This window comes from Haliotis asinina, chromosome 12, assembly GCF_037392515.1.
Source record: "Haliotis asinina isolate JCU_RB_2024 chromosome 12, JCU_Hal_asi_v2, whole genome shotgun sequence".
NCBI classification, from domain to species: Eukaryota; Metazoa; Mollusca; class Gastropoda; order Lepetellida; family Haliotidae; genus Haliotis; species Haliotis asinina.
This window is the reverse complement of record NC_090291.1, coordinates 27,484,615-27,501,382: the sequence shown is the minus strand read 5'-3', so window position 1 is coordinate 27,501,382 and position 16,768 is coordinate 27,484,615. Positions and strand designations below refer to the sequence as shown.

General features: G+C 40.8%; 1 protein-coding gene across 7 annotated transcripts in view; it reads right to left on the bottom strand.

Moving 5' to 3' along the window:
* Positions 1-16,768, bottom strand: part of LOC137258337 (short transient receptor potential channel 7-like) — a 95,261-nt gene that overhangs the window by 18,637 nt on the left and 59,856 nt on the right. For all 7 annotated transcript variants that reach the window (XM_067795983.1, XM_067795982.1, XM_067795979.1 and 4 more), the window contains exons 3-4: positions 7,820-7,978; positions 1,037-1,528 (exon numbers count right to left, since the gene is read on the bottom strand). In XM_067795983.1, coding sequence (XP_067652084.1) covers positions 1,037-1,528; positions 7,820-7,978 — 651 coding nt within the window. The remainder of the gene's footprint in view (positions 1-1,036; positions 1,529-7,819; positions 7,979-16,768) is intronic.

The window sequence follows — 16,768 nt, the reverse complement described above, 5'->3', positions numbered from 1 at the left end:
ATGTAAATATTACATTTTTGCCCTCATCGTGTGTCAGTCCTTTCCAGAAACAGTCTCAGACACAAAGGGCCCTTTAACAAGAGAAATTAAACGATCATAACATGGGTACCCGGTTGGACGAGCCATGTGACTCTCATCAGCTACTTCTAGCGCCTCACATGCAACTTGGGTTATCTGGTTAATATTAATTAGATTGTACCTATCAGGCTGACAGCGCTTTGAGAACTGCCCTTTGTTGGTGGAAGTGAGCGCAATACAAATACGCTCATTATTATTACTGTCCAACATCAGCGTGTTTCAATGCATAAGATTACGTCACACATACAACTACCATCGTCACCATCCACTTCAGTGAGCGAATGTATGACGCTCTCTTTCTGTTTGACCTGGTAATGAAGACAAAAGCAAATACGGCGTTACGAGACTCTACTGGACCGGAATATGTTTCCTCATTCGAAGAACACATGATTCCAGGAACATGTAGAACTGTTCAAGCGCGACGTAATATCGGTTTTCGCGGGTTGCTCTATAGCACCGATGATCAATCAAAGATGCCTAATATCACTCGTGTACTGTGAGTTATGAACCAGATTCATCAGGACAAGCATCAAGGGTTTGGCTCTTGGATCTGTTTCGATCTAACTGACCTCTGATAGGATGTGAATCTGATGTAAAGTCTAGTTCATGTAATCTTCGTCACGCACGAGCAGAATCTAGGAATATTCCTTACAGGGAAGATGTTTAAGGCTGCTACGTGAAGGATTGCTATCAGTGACATTCTAAAAGTATACCAGCGTACAATGCATTCCATATATATATACAAACAAACAAAGCTAGAAAAATTTTGCACTTTTGCACTGAGATAAGTGTCACTACCATTCTTTGAAACCATCGATCAGAGATAGGATGAGGAAATGCGACAGTCGGCATCGATCATGGATCTGTTTATTTGGACAGGAAGTGCCCAATGAAAAAGGGGAATTTTTAGATCAAGTAAAAATAACATGGACCTTTGCTTGAGTAGCAGAGTGCTTACCTTATAATATTTTTCCACTTTGGCGACGGATCTGAGTTCTTTGGCCAGTTCAAATGCAGTTAGAATTGGGTCCTTACTGGATAAAGATATATAGGCCCCACTCGCCAGGCCTTTGTAAGCGTTCAGTCTTGTCTTGGCCAACCTAAGTTGGTCGAACTGTAGCTTATTGCTACATTCTTGACAGTTGCAGTAATAATGATGTGGTTTGGTAATAGTTTCCCCTCGTAATAACAACAGTTGCACGATTTCAAACTGATTCCTCTCTGCCGCCAGAATAAGCGGTGTAATGTCCGAGGAAAAGGGTGAATCTTCACTGGTTTGGTTATAAAAGTAGTCCGTTTCTCCGAATCTCTTGTTCTCCTTCTTCACGTCCCTGTACTTGGGGTGTTTGAGGATAGTTTCTGCAATCTGTTCATGTCCGGCACTAATAGCTTGCAAGAGAGCTTCATGGATGCTGGAGTTGTTGCACCGGTCCAGAAGAAGTTCCACCACCTGAAATATTGTTGTGCCTCATGAGTTCACGTTATATACAAACACAACCTACTTCCGAGCTGACAAGATTGAGACAGATTCTTATGTTTGCAGTGATTGTGCTGGAGAGAAGTAAGCAGGCTACTTGTGGTTGTACAGGGTAAAGTAAGTTACTTTCATATGAAACGTGAGGCTTTAGGAAGTTCCGTTTACTTTCAAAAGAGGCAACGTGACGTTTTTCTCAAAGGAAGCATAGGAAATGGGAAACTAGTATGGACCAGCCATTCTCACAAGAAGCACTGAACACTCAGGAATTAGTGTATTTTCACAAAAGCACAGTCAATGGAAAACTATGTGTGTTAGTAGGGACCAGCCATTCTCACAAGAAGTCAATGAACACTCAGGAATCAGTATATTTTCACAAAAGCAAAGTCAGTGGGAAACTACGTGTGTTAGTAGAGACCAGCCATTCTCACAAGAAGCACTGAACACTCAGGAATCAGTGTATTTTCACAAAAGCACAGTCAATGGGAAACTACGTGTGTTAGTAGGGACCAGCCATTCTCACAAGAAGCACTGAACACTCAGGAATCAGTATATTTTCACAAAAGCACAGTCAATGGGAAACTACGTGTGTTAGTAGGGACCAGCCATTCTCACAAGAAGCACTGAACACTCAGGAATCAGTGTATTTTCACAAAAGCACAGTCAATGGGAAACTACGTGTGTTAGTAGGGACCAGCCATCTCACAAGAAGCACTGAACACTCAGGAATCAGTGTATTTTCACAAAAGCACAGTCAATGGGAAACTACGTGTGTTAGTAGGGACCAGCCATTCTCACAAGAAGCACTGAACACTCAGGAATTAGTGTATTTTCACAAAAGCACAGTCAATGGGAAACTACGTGTGTTAGTAGGGACCAGCCATTCTCACAAGAAGCACTGAACACTCAGGAATTAGTGTATTTTCACAAAAGCACAGTCAATGGAAAACTATGTGTGTTAGTAGGGACCAGCCATTCTCACAAGAAGTCAATGAACACTCAGGAATCAGTATATTTTCACAAAAGCACAGTCAATGGGAAACTACGTGTGTTAGTAGGGACCAGCCATTCTCACAAGAAGCACTGAACACTCAGGAATTAGTGTATTTTCACAAAAGCACAGTCAATGGGAAACTACGTGTGTTAGTAGGGACCAGCCATTCTCACAAGAAGCACTGAACACTCAGGAATTAGTGTATTTTCACAAAAGCACAGTCAATGGAAAACTACGTGTGTTAGTAGGGACCAGCCATTCTCACAAGAAGCACTGAACACTCAGGAATTAGTGTATTTTCACAAAAGCACAGTCAGTGGGAAACTACGTGTGTTAGTAGGGACCAGCCATTCTCACAAGAAGCACTGAATACTCAGGAATCAGTGTATTTTCACAAAAGCACAGTCAATGGGAAACTACGTGTGTTAGTAGGGACCAGCCATTCTCACAAGAAGCACTGAACACTCAGGAATTAGTGTATTTTCACAAAAGCACAGTCAGTGGGAAACTACGTGTGTTAATAGGGACCAGCCATTCTCACAAGAAGCACTGAACACTCAGGAATTAGTGTATTTTCACAAAAGCACAGTCAATGGGAAACTACGTGTGTTAGTAGGGACCAGCTATTCTCACAAGAAGCACTGAATACTCAGGAATTAGTGTATTTTCACAAAAGCACAGTCAATGGGAAACTACGTGTGTTAGTAGGGACCAGCCATTCTCACAAGAAGCACTGAACACTCAGGAATTAGTGTATTTTCACAAAAGCACAGTCAATGGGAAACTACGTGTGCTAGTAGGGACCAGCCATTCTCACAAGAAGCACTGAACACTCAGGAATCAGTGTATTTTCACAAAAGCACAGTCAATGGGAAACTACGTGTGTTAGTAGAGACCAGCCATTCTCACAAGAAGCACTGAACACTCAGGAATCAGTGTATTTTCACAAAAGCACAGTCAATGGGAAACTACGTGTGTTAGTAGGGACCAGCCATTCTCACAAGAAGCACTGAACACTCAGGAATCAGTATATTTTCACAAAGGCACAGTCAATGGGAAACTACGTGTGTTAGTAGAGACCAGCCATTCTCACAAGAAGCACTGAACACTCAGGAATCAGTGTATTTTCACAAAAGCACAGTCAATGGGAAACTACGTGTGTTAGTAGGGACCAGCCATTCTCACAAGAAGCACTGAACACTCAGGAATCAGCGTATTTTCACAAAAGCACAGTCAATGGGAAACTACGTGTGTTAGTAGGGACCAGCCATTCTCACAGGAAGCACTGAACACTCAGGAATCAGTGTATTTTCACAAAAGCACAGTCAATGGGAAACTACGTGTGTTAGTAGGGACCAGCCATTCTCACAAGAAGCACTGAACACTCAGGAATTAGTGTATTTTCACAAAAGCACAGTCAATGGAAAACTATGTGTGTTAGTAGGGACCAGCCATTCTCACAAGAAGTCAATGAACACTCAGGAATCAGTATATTTTCACAAAAGCACAGTCAATGGGAAACTACGTGTGTTAGTAGGGACCAGCCATTCTCACAAGAAGCACTGAACACTCAGGAATTAGTGTATTTTCACAAAAGCACAGTCAATGGGAAACTACGTGTGTTAGTAGGGACCAGCCATTCTCACAAGAAGCACTGAACACTCAGGAATTAGTGTATTTTCACAAAAGCACAGTCAATGGGAAACTACGTGTGTTAGTAGAGACCAGCCATTCTCACAAGAAGCACTGAACACTCAGGAATCAGTGTATTTTCACAAAAGCACAGTCAATGGGAAACTACGTGTGTTAGTAGGGACCAGCCATTCTCACAAGAAGCACTGAACACTCAGGAATTAGTGTATTTTCACAAAAGCACAGTCAATGGGAAACTACGTGTGTTAGTAGAGACCAGCCATTCTCACAAGAAGCACTGAACACTCAGGAATCAGTGTATTTTCACAAAAGCACAGTCAATGGGAAACTACGTGTGTTAGTAGGGACCAGCCATTCTCACAAGAAGCACTGAACACTCAGGAATCAGTATATTTTCACAAAAGCACAGTCAATGGGAAACTACGTGTGTTAGTAGGGACCAGCCATTCTCACAAGAAGCACTGAACACTCAGGAATTAGTGTATTTTCACAAAAGCACAGTCAATGGGAAACTACGTGTGTTAATAGGGACCAGCCATTCTCACAAGAAGCACTGAACACTCAGGAATCAGTATATTTTCACAAAAGCACAGTCAATGGGAAACTACGTGTGTTAGTAGGGACCAGCCATTCTCACAAGAAGCACTGAACACTCAGGAATCAGTGTATTTTCACAAAAGCACAGTCAATGGGAAACTACGTGTGTTAGTAGGGACCAGCCATCTCACAAGAAGCACTGAACACTCAGGAATCAGTGTATTTTCACAAAAGCACAGTCAATGGGAAACTACGTGTGTTAGTAGGGACCAGCCATTCTCACAAGAAGCACTGAACACTCAGGAATTAGTGTATTTTCACAAAAGCACAGTCAATGGGAAACTACGTGTGTTAGTAGGGACCAGCCATTCTCACAAGAAGCACTGAACACTCAGGAATTAGTGTATTTTCACAAAAGCACAGTCAATGGAAAACTATGTGTGTTAGTAGGGACCAGCCATTCTCACAAGAAGTCAATGAACACTCAGGAATCAGTATATTTTCACAAAAGCACAGTCAATGGGAAACTACGTGTGTTAGTAGGGACCAGCCATTCTCACAAGAAGCACTGAACACTCAGGAATTAGTGTATTTTCACAAAAGCACAGTCAATGGGAAACTACGTGTGTTAGTAGGGACCAGCCATTCTCACAAGAAGCACTGAACACTCAGGAATTAGTGTATTTTCACAAAAGCACAGTCAATGGAAAACTACGTGTGTTAGTAGGGACCAGCCATTCTCACAAGAAGCACTGAACACTCAGGAATTAGTGTATTTTCACAAAAGCACAGTCAGTGGGAAACTACGTGTGTTAGTAGGGACCAGCCATTCTCACAAGAAGCACTGAATACTCAGGAATCAGTGTATTTTCACAAAAGCACAGTCAGTGGGAAACTACGTGTGTTAGTAGGGACCAGCCATTCTCACAGGAAGCACTGAATACTCAGGAATTAGTGTATTTTCACAAAAGCACAGTCAATGGGAAACTACGTGTGTTAGTAGGGACCAGCCATTCTCACAAGAAGCACTGAACACTCAGGAATTAGTGTATTTTCACAAAAGCACAGTCAGTGGGAAACTACGTGTGTTAGTAGGGACCAGCCATTCTCACAAGAAGCACTGAACACTCAGGAATTAGTGTATTTTCACAAAAGCACAGTCAATGGGAAAGTATGTGTGTTAGTAGGGACCAGCCATTCTCACAAGAAGCACTGAATACTCAGGAATTAGTGTATTTTCACAAAAGCACAGTCAATGGGAAACTACGTGTGTTAGTAGGGACCAGCCATTCTCACAAGAAGCACTGAACACTCAGGAATTAGTGTATTTTCACAAAAGCACAGTCAATGGGAAACTACGTGTGTTAATAGGGACCAGCCATTCTCACAAGAAGCACTGAACACTCAGGAATTAGTGTATTTTCACAAAAGCACAGTCAATGGGAAACTACGTGTGTTAGTAGGGACCAGCCATTCTCACAAGAAGCACTGAACACTCAGGAATTAGTGTATTTTCACAAAAGCACAGTCATTGGGAAAATTGTAATTTGCAATGGGAAACTATGTGTAGTTTACCATAAATACGAGATCTGAGGAAAAGGGAAGTCATAGGTATTTTCACAGGACATATGAGCAAGTGGGATTCTTTATGTAATACGTAAGGAGTACTTTGAGGGTAAAAGTCCAATTACACCACCAGCAAGACGTCTGTCTCCTTATCCATCTGTTGAGGTGACGTCACATATATGACCTTGACTACGGATCCGCATACTTTAGTAGTGGAAAGCTTACAGACCTAGACGAAGCCAAATCTAACTAGAGCTATATTGCTTTGGTACAGCTAATAGTAATAGCTTCACGATTCATTACGTTTCACGGCTCTATCCATTAAGGATATACAAATGACGGTTCTTGTCGACATCTGGCTAGCTGGACATTAGCCTTTATCTTTGATCTGTCCCTCGTGAAATACTGGTGAACGGTTTTAGAAGATGGGACACTTACACAATGTCGGCAACACGCAGAGTTATGGCTCTGAGGAAGCATCAAGTACCCTTGGCACGTACATTGTTATCAAGAACAGTGATAGAAACAAGAGTAGAAACAAAAGGTTATTCCTTTTATAGCTTAACACAAAGGTATTTGTATTCCAAAGTATTCTATTCAAGAATGTACAAGCGAAAACGACGTATCTGAAACATATATCACGAGTATGTTCCGTGAAATCATGAACATGTACAATGAGCTTTGACACAATTGAAGCATTCGGCTGACTTTAACTGGTTACTAGAAAATCATAACCAGATGAATTTTCTCTTCAGTACGTCTCTGGAACTCGGCGTTATCAACACAAAGGCTGTCTAAATAACGTGCTAGACTTCTCCTTGACGTTTATGACTGTAGAATGCTATATTCGTGTCTTTATCATGTCGATTATATTCTCCACACATGTTACTCGCAATCCTAACAGGACTGAGTTCCGTGGAATTTGATACCGTTCACAGGCATATCAAACTACAACTTTTCATGTGGCTCAAAAGTGGCCGTTCCTTTTTCATTAAAGAGGTTTATATAATACTATGTACATCACTTGCTGTTCGAGGACTTTGACAATGTGAGCAAGATAAAAGCTTCGGTTTCACTTGATAACGTCCCTCTACATCTTACGTCTTAAACCTTATTCTGTTACACACGAACATGACAGTCTGAGATTTGCAGGACAATACCCTGCAAATATATTAATTGTATTTCAGACATCTATATTTGAGTTAGTTTAACTTCAGAGCTTTTTCCATGACTGTCTTCCATCAGTTCAAGAACAGTGTCAATTATCATAACACAATCATCACGATGAAAGCCCTTCAGACAATCCCAATGTTTAGGGGGAGTAAACTGTGTAACAGCCGAATTGATGAATAAAACTAAAGGATTTGGTGATAACTGTACCTGGTTGGGGCTGACATACGAACAAAAATGACCCTTGAGGACCATGATTGAGAAGCCTGTGATTTGATTTGTCCTTTTACATGACGTTGAGAACCATCGAATGTGTCATCACGCCTGTGTCTAGAGAACGGACTTACCTCTAAATGTTCGTTACCGACAGCAAGTCTGAGTGGCGTCCTGCCCAGAATATCGCTGTAGTCCACGCTCAGGTTCGCATTCTCCTCCAGAATACGCTGCACAGTTGGGATATCGCCGAACTCTGCTGCGTAGATGAATTCTTCCTCCAATATTGACAGCTGTAACAGCAATGGTTGCATCTGAGAACGTGTATTAAACATTTTTATTAGTTTCCGTTAAGTGTGTCCGAATTGAGGTTTCTTTACTGAACAATAATAAATCATTTGCCACTGTGTCGTTGGTATGCCAAAATATTGGATGTTGGTGCTAAAACAGATTGGAATGTTGTAGACTGACATGGATGCAAATTCGGCACATGAGGAAAATGCTGTAATAACGAAGGTGATTTTGGTTTGGTATACCCGTAGTCCGGAATATTGTGTACCAAGCAAGAGGTCGGGGAACAAATTATATCCGTCAGTTTTTTAAAGTGTGCTCGTAATAACACAGTGTACTGTGATAAGAATTTTCGAAAAATCTTTCTATGGTGTTCGAAGGAAACAACGATAATCACGCAAGGCATATTCAGGCAAATAACTTAATGATCATTATAGCTATCCCCGCATATACTTACAAGCACATACGCAACGAGTGCACCGTCACGCAGGCATAAAGATAGGCAAACACAACCAACGAATGTATGTACTGACACACGAAAAGACCGTATCTCTCGCACACAGGAACAGAATCAATTATAGAGACATAAAATGACAAGACACAGACTACCAACACACACAACCACAGTCAAACAAACATGTAGAAGTATCGTGACATGAGTCAAACACAGACACACGGAGACATGTATGTGAAAGCACGAAATACCACATACTAGTACATGAATATATATCATACACACACATATTCACAAAGACAAACACAGACAAACTCAGAGTTTTGATTTCATGAAAATCCATATACCAAACCCCTGTCACAACCTCCAAGTTACGAACTCACTAACTCTCGGACACAGTCGTGTGCATATGCGAGGCACCTTCCATGGTAACCGTACATTAAGATTTAAGATATTCTTGTAAATGACGGAAGGTTCATGCCTTGATTTCTGTGTTTCAAGCTCTCTGTACCACACCTCGAGTCAATACTGCATCCTTTTCAATCATATCAAAGTCTGCAATTAACAAGGGCGTTGTACGTTATGTTTATTAAAGTTATAAATCTTTTATGTCAACTCCCAGAGTGTTTTTGAGAATCAGACCATTTGTCACTGCTACGGGTCATTCAGATGTGGGAACGGCCATTTTATTACAGTTTCAGGATTTTCTCGTTCATTACAAACAGCATTCAGATGAAACCCTCGATTGATTTAATGTCAGATGCGGACTTGCACGCAAAACAAGATAGACGAGTTCTCCGTTGAGCTTTAGTAAATCAACTGGTCATTCTTGCAGCGCATGTATTCGTACTTACATATAATAGAAATACTCTGGTAGGACGATGCTGTGGAAAACAGACTTGTAAGTAGGGGAATATGTTCACTGGAGCGGTTTTCTCATCATGTCGCGCAGTGAGACTCATCCCAAAGTCTTCACATGTTGCACCGCACCAACCTTCATTTGTTCGTTCGTTCGTTAGTTAGTTCGTTAGTTCGTGCAGGAGCTATATCCATGTTATCTGCCAATATAAAGTCACCAAATCGGACCACGTAGTCCAGTTTAGTTGCAGAGGATAGATATGATCTGTATGGGATCTGGGACCCGTTCCTAAAAGCTTTCATAACGCACAGTCGTACGTCCATGTTTGAGTATCAGAGTTACGATTTCCTTAGCGCTACTATCATTTTGTTGAAAGGGACCCTATTCGGAATTACGTCCTGACCAGAAGGTCAGCAAGTTGGTCCCTAGGCTGTGGAAGATATCTACTGGTGGTAAACCATTATTAACAGTTGTCGATGTGATTTTCCTGAACAAAATTAGACTATATCAGTTTTAATCCAAGTGTGTCCTCATCGTTTCCAAAAGGTTGTTTTAGGTTTCAGATGGAACCATGACGTACAAAGATGCCATGATAGTATAAACAAAGAATTGTCACTTAATTCAGTAAAATCTTATTTGTTCAGTTTAATTCCCATTCATTTCCCAATGTCCACAGAGGGAAGGACTAGTACAGGTTGAAGGATTCCATTTCCGACTTCTTTGGGCCCCCAGAACGACCATACCCCTGCACTAATTGTATTTCAAAGGATTGGTTTCGGCTACATCATCATTTGTGTACACAAACAAACTGTAGGCTGAGATCAATTATTACATAATTATCTAAGACTTTCAATCGAGATTTACACATGGTTCGGGTCAGTCTGAGTTGATAAAGCACTATACTACCAGACAAAAGAAAGCGGGTTTAACCGAGGAGTCTGCTTTACCGACCAACATTGTTAATAGTTTTGTGAGAGCGTGAATAGACTTATCTTTTAGATGAAATGGAAAGGATGAACACTGGAAATGACTGGTAGTGATAATAATGTCATTCACGTTTTATACACCGCATTGATCGTCAATCCAAATGTTCTCACTGTAGTTGTCTCCCTTTGTATCTATGCCTTGGTTGACATCCTTGATTAATCTGTTCCATTGCAGTTTGTGCCGACTGGCTGAATGAATACTTTAGAGGCGTTTATGTCAATATATTAAATCATCACCTGTTTCTTGTCACGCCACTGATTGTATTTCTAAGCCAAGGATGATATCGATCCATCTGCATTGATTTATACTATTACATGTCAACTCCGCACAGCAAATCGCTACAGCCGACGGTCACCCGTCCCACCTTTCCCAAACTCCAGATTTCCTTCCAGGAACTGCCAGGACTAAAGGTGAAACCTACTCATAAAATAATCACAGTCACCGCCGGAATGTTACGAACGAAACATATTAGATATGGTAGAAAACAAGCACAGGGAAGCGACGAATGGTACAATGAATGAAAAACTAAAAATCAGTTATGACACCCGGAGATCACAATGATTATGTATTCCCTGTAATTGGTCTTAGTTTGATGATCAGTTGTGTCTTTTACTATGAATACTATATATATTTCAAACCATGATTCCCATTACACCTGTTACATTTTAGAGCTTTACAAAGCTCGTGTATTTTTAAACGTCACATGCAACCAAAAAATCAAACATAATTAAAACACAATTATCACTTATTCATGACATATAATATACATTGCTGTTTGTGAAAAAAACAAAAACAAACAAAATTATAAGCGTACAGTGGCGATTCAAAAGTGCAATATTTTGTACTTGTGCCTACTTCCCTCGAAACGAAGCCCTCGGGAGACCGAACCCACCACATCGATCCGATCAAAAATCATCTCAGTAGAGATGGTGAACTACTGCGTGGCTGGAAACTGTCATTCGTCCAAGTACAAAGCAGGACTTGAAGCTGACAAGAGTTTGCTCCAGTTTCCGTCTGATCCAGTCATCCGAGAAAAAAATGTAGTTTGTTTGCAACCCACAGACATAAAAACATGTCATGTGTACAAGTATCACACCTGCCTAATTACATAATGTGGTAGAGACAGGACTCGTGTGCACGAGTCATAAAACAAATAATTTTACATGTGCCGTATAGCTTGATAGGTGTTAAGTTCAAATTGCATCTGGTCAATGATTGAAGCTGTGAATTGCATATTGTCTTAAGCAGACAGGCAGGCAGACATATAGGTGTCAAAACACCCGACATTGAGTTTTCTCTGTGACAGAGGCTGCTTACCACAATCAACAAGGTTTTTTTATGTAACAAGTAGATCATTTACTTTCTTGTGTACACAACTAAGATTAATTAATCACGACCTCATACTCCGGGCATGCATACCGTTTCATGCTCCGCAAACCTATTCGCAACGCATGCGTTATGCGCGCAGCGCCGCACAGCTGCTGAAACAGCTTTTTTCCCCCGCGCAGTGAATCGTTTGAACTACGACTTCGCGGGATTTTCTTTCGTCACGTTGTTTTTCAACTTTTTAGGTTGAATTGGCATTTTTGATGATTTGTTTCGGTAAGTGCATACCGAAAGGTATCGGAATCTGCAAAGTTGTGTTTTACGTTGCATGTGACCTTTAAATATTCTCATGTATATTTTTCCATATCATTATATGATTGGGCATCCAGTATTTAACCTAAATTTTCCATAAAGTAAAAATATTATGTTACGTTGTGATGTACAGTAACTGACACCTACAGCAATTGATATAACGTTGTTAATGTTGGTATAAGACCTTACAACGACGTAAAACATCACATGTAACCGAACGTTACAAATATAATACACAAAACATAACCTTTGTGAAGAGTTCTATTATTTATTCTCCCGTACTTCTGACTAGCCACAACGTATTTTTCACGTACTGCAAATCCACAGCGCTACCAGAACTGTTTCGAATGGAAGGAATTGTTAAAACCCACCGACAAAAAGGCTGGTCTGTTACTGGAGCTTCGCAATTATATCAGCCAGGAAACTCAAAAGCGAAATGATGTTCAGCTTCAATTATATGATCTGTTGATTTACGACCTGTTGAGATCCCAGCCTCCAGTTCCCTTGGGGAATTAGTGAGACTGGATAAACATCATGGCAAGAGAGGTTCCTCATTTCATGAAAATCAGTCCAATAGAAATTTGTCAGGGACTATTTTGCCTCAGTGAGTACAGAGTGATGTGATGCTACATCAAGGCCTCGCTGTGGTAAAATCATCACTTTCTCACTACTCTCAAAGCAAAGGTCACAGAATTAAAACATGGGTGGCTCTCGCAGTTCAAGCCTTGTATGTGTTCTTAAAGTCGGGAATCCATTGAAAATGCACGGAAAAACAGCTGGAATATTATAAATTTCATACAAAAATATTTTCAGCGACGGAATATTCCGTTTTGTGCATCTTCATTCCATCTAACAAATCACCACGGTATTGACAGAGGATAAATTATAACTATATCATTCACAAGGGTTCAATAAATGTCGCGTTGCAGATGGTGGTGTCGATTTCATCCGCTGTGAACGACAAGCACTTAATTGACAAAGACTGCTGTCAGATATGGCAAGTGGCGATATGCCGGGTATATATACTCCACTGGAATGTGTGGGTGACAGCAGTGACCAGCAGTTGGCCTCGGGGTTGACGGACACGCAGAGCAAGTGATGTTGGAAGCGGAAGTACGTTTATGCTAAATGTCGGAGGTAAGTGCTATCAGTAAGAGAAGAAAACACAGATTTGATCGAAAGAGTTATAGCAGTTGGGACGTTGAAAGGTCGGAAAGCCATAACTGCGAAAGGACAGATAAAAGAAATAACAGTAACAGAAATGGTACACGTAGTACCAGCAAAAGGAAATGCTGAATATATAACAGCAACAGGAAAGTTACAAGAAACAGCAGTATTAGAAATGGTCCACATAGTACTACAGGCAAAAAGGGAAAAGGCAAAGATTGGAGCAACAGAGAGGGTAGAAGAGGCACCAGCAACAACAAAAGATAGAAACAACAGAGAGGGTAGAAGAGGCACCAGCAACAACAAAAGATAACAACAGTGAGGGTAGAGAAAACACCAGCAAGAACAAAAGATGGGAGCCGCAGGGTGGGTAGAAAGAACATGCAGTTTTAAGTAAGAAGTTGTCATTGCCACAGAAAAGGCATGAAGATGTATGAAGGTAACCCATGGATTGTGGTAAGGAAGTCGGGCCACCTCATCTATATAGAAAAATCGTACAGCATACACATGTGTTTGGTGACGATCTATGCTATCAGGGATTCCGAACGGGAGTAGTAAGGAAACTTTTAAGATTCTGCACTATGGGATGGGATGGGTTATTTAGAAAAATAATTCAACTGAAATACACAGATGAACACCGTTAAAAGGCGCAATAAATGTTTGGTGCATCTTCTCGCGAACACCTGGTGTCATTACTTGTTGATAGAGATTCATAAATATAGATTATGCTTATGAAGAACCCGGAATTGTACAAATGACTCAGAATTTAGCAGAAATTTCTTATAATGGTTAAGATTTCTTTCTTTTTTCGCCAATCCATGAGTGCCATTACTTAGGGAAGACCATTCATTTAAGGCCACAGAAAATGCCCGTATGCCAAAAGGCATTTTGTAAAATTGGCTTGTTAAGATCTCTGACAAGGCATCGACAAGACACCAACCATATTCTGTCCCGGGCATAATAAATCAATATATTCCTGTGGATTGTCAAACTTTTTAGTAGAAATGAATCGGCCCATGTCGTCCCCCAAATGACATTATCTTTGTTACCTCAATCCACAGCAGCCAGGGGGGACTTGGTTCCTGTCCCCTGGTTGTGTAATGCGGAGCACAGAGCTGCACAGAGGCATATAATTAAGTAGAATGGGTCCAATATACTACTTTATTTGTTTGTAGTGGTCAAATAGTCAGCCATGATCTATGAGCAAATTGAAATTGCTCACCCAGCGGATATAAACTAGAATTTTCCCTGGGGAAAATATTGATTCTTAATAATCAGACTTTATGAGGCCATTTCGTGTAAAAGATAAATCGCACACGGAGTAACTGGTTGCATCCTTCAGAATCTTCCTTGAGGCTCTGTGTAGCTGTGTGCATGCTAGCGATATATATATCATCCTCAACTCCGCGCGTATTAACAGTGTATAAAGCGAACATCAGCATGCCATCATGGTTTAATGCAGAATGACAGGAAGTTATTTATTTACATTTTTAGGAAACTCAGCAGTTGAGCTTATACACATTTGTATTACCAAAATGAATTAGAATGTACAAATAAGTGACGAGAATGTATTTTAAACTGAAAGCACACACTAAGTTCATACCAGTTCTCACACTTGAAGTGGATGTAATAAAACAAACCTCAGAAAGGAAAGGTATTACTAGAAGCGCAAAATTGGTACTTATTACATAAAATGTCCTTTCACTCCGATGTCTGAATCAGATCTTGAATCAGTCTAATTTTCAAACTCAAATCTCAGTGCAGAGATCTTCCTTCCGAAGAATATGTGTGTCTTTAATTCACAGAAGCAGACACGATCCTTCGGATCTTGTTAGAAGGTTACAGTTCCGGATCTTTAATGAGGCCACACAGGATGTTTGCACCTACAGGGAACATTAGGGTCTGAAGGCTATGTTACTGTATGGACGCCTTGCTGAACGCCTCGAAGAAAGCATTATCCGTGGTGTTTTTTCCTACGTAACCTCGTTCCATTAGGCGTAATGAAATCGACCATGGCAGATAAGCTTGGATTTTTTTATATCCTGTCTAACTTGATTTGTCACTTGTTATATAAATTCCAAACATTCCATTGATTTTCATGGAATAAAAGGCGTTTAGGGTATTATGGGGCAAGAAAACTCTTGAAAGTTTTTCGTGCCAGAAACAATAGGGTAATTCGACACAAATTTCCATCTAAGTTTGTCACGTCGTCATGACAAGAAAGAAAACCATGGATCATCATGAAAACTTGAACCAAGAGTTTTTTCTTTCACTTTTTGCGGGGTTTCTTTGATGTAAACCCTGGGTGTAGTTCTCAGTTTACGTGTTTCTTGTAATTTTACCACATCTAATACACTGGCCACGTCAGCACAAGCCCTTTGTTACTGTTATCAAACTGTATATTAGAACCTCTACTTCCCATTCTCCACATGTACATTCCCCTACCTACGGTGGCCCAGCTTTTGATTATGTTACGAAATGAAACATGATATCCTAATTTGTTTGATAACAGTAACAAAGGCTTGTCCAACGGCATCCAGGGTTTACCTCAAAGAAACCCCGCAAAATATTAGAAACTCCTCTTCCCTAGAACCACTATATATATTGAAAGGATAAAGATGAGTGAAAAGGGGATCAGGTGGTCACCATTATGGCTGGGTGTAGATTTGTACATTAGGGTTGACGTCAAAGGCATAGTCAAGCACATAGTGATTAACGTAAGCTTATTGTGGGTGACGCGTTGTAAGTGATCAATGGCTTCGGCTTTGACTGGTTGGTTGTTTAACGCAACACTCGGCAATATTCCAGCTATATGGGGTCGGTCTGTAAATAACCGAGTTTGGACCAGACAATCCAGTGATCAGCACCATGTGTATCGATCTACGTAAATGGAATAAGACGACATGGCAACCAAGCCAGCGAACCTGGTCATCCCATCCCGTTAGTCAGAATCAGATTCACAAGTCAGATCTGAATCTGACTTCATGCATAACGGTAATGCTATTCATCGCAGGAGTTTGTTGCAAACCACAAACGTCCTCGCAACACCAATGACCTCCGGCGGTTCCAGCCTCGGTGTGTCCATATGTCACGTATACTGTATAACTCAATTTTTCATTAAGACTTGATATTTATTACACTCTTGTCGTTCAATAGACTGGCCTGACATCTGCCAGCTGCCCGTCTGTTGCATGACACAAGATCACACGACTACTAGCCATCTGATAGTGAAAATTGGACATTTCCCTGGCATGGGATCATCAATTGCATTGTCAACAGACTTGATTACATATGCCAATCAGCCGGCTGGTCGACTAGGGTATAAATGAAAATATCACGCCTGAAAGTGGCTAATTTGTGTTGACCTGAAATTCACTGCTGCGTCTGATTCTGTCAGTGGACAATACTGATCTCAGATGAACCGATAAGACTCACCCAATAAATGGCGACACATGGGGCAGTATCTAATCGTTGAGATAGACTCAAGTGCCTTATCAAGTCGATATGGTGGCGTAAATTCAGCCGGAAGGTAATGGAGTCATATATCCACATCTATTCTCATTATTCAAATTTAACAACATCTGCCAACCTGGAGTCGAGACCAGACTATTCTAGCAGCTTTGTTTGTTTCGCTGTTTGTTACAACTTCGGGATTCACAGCTCGTCATCCTTGGCGACTCAGGTTGA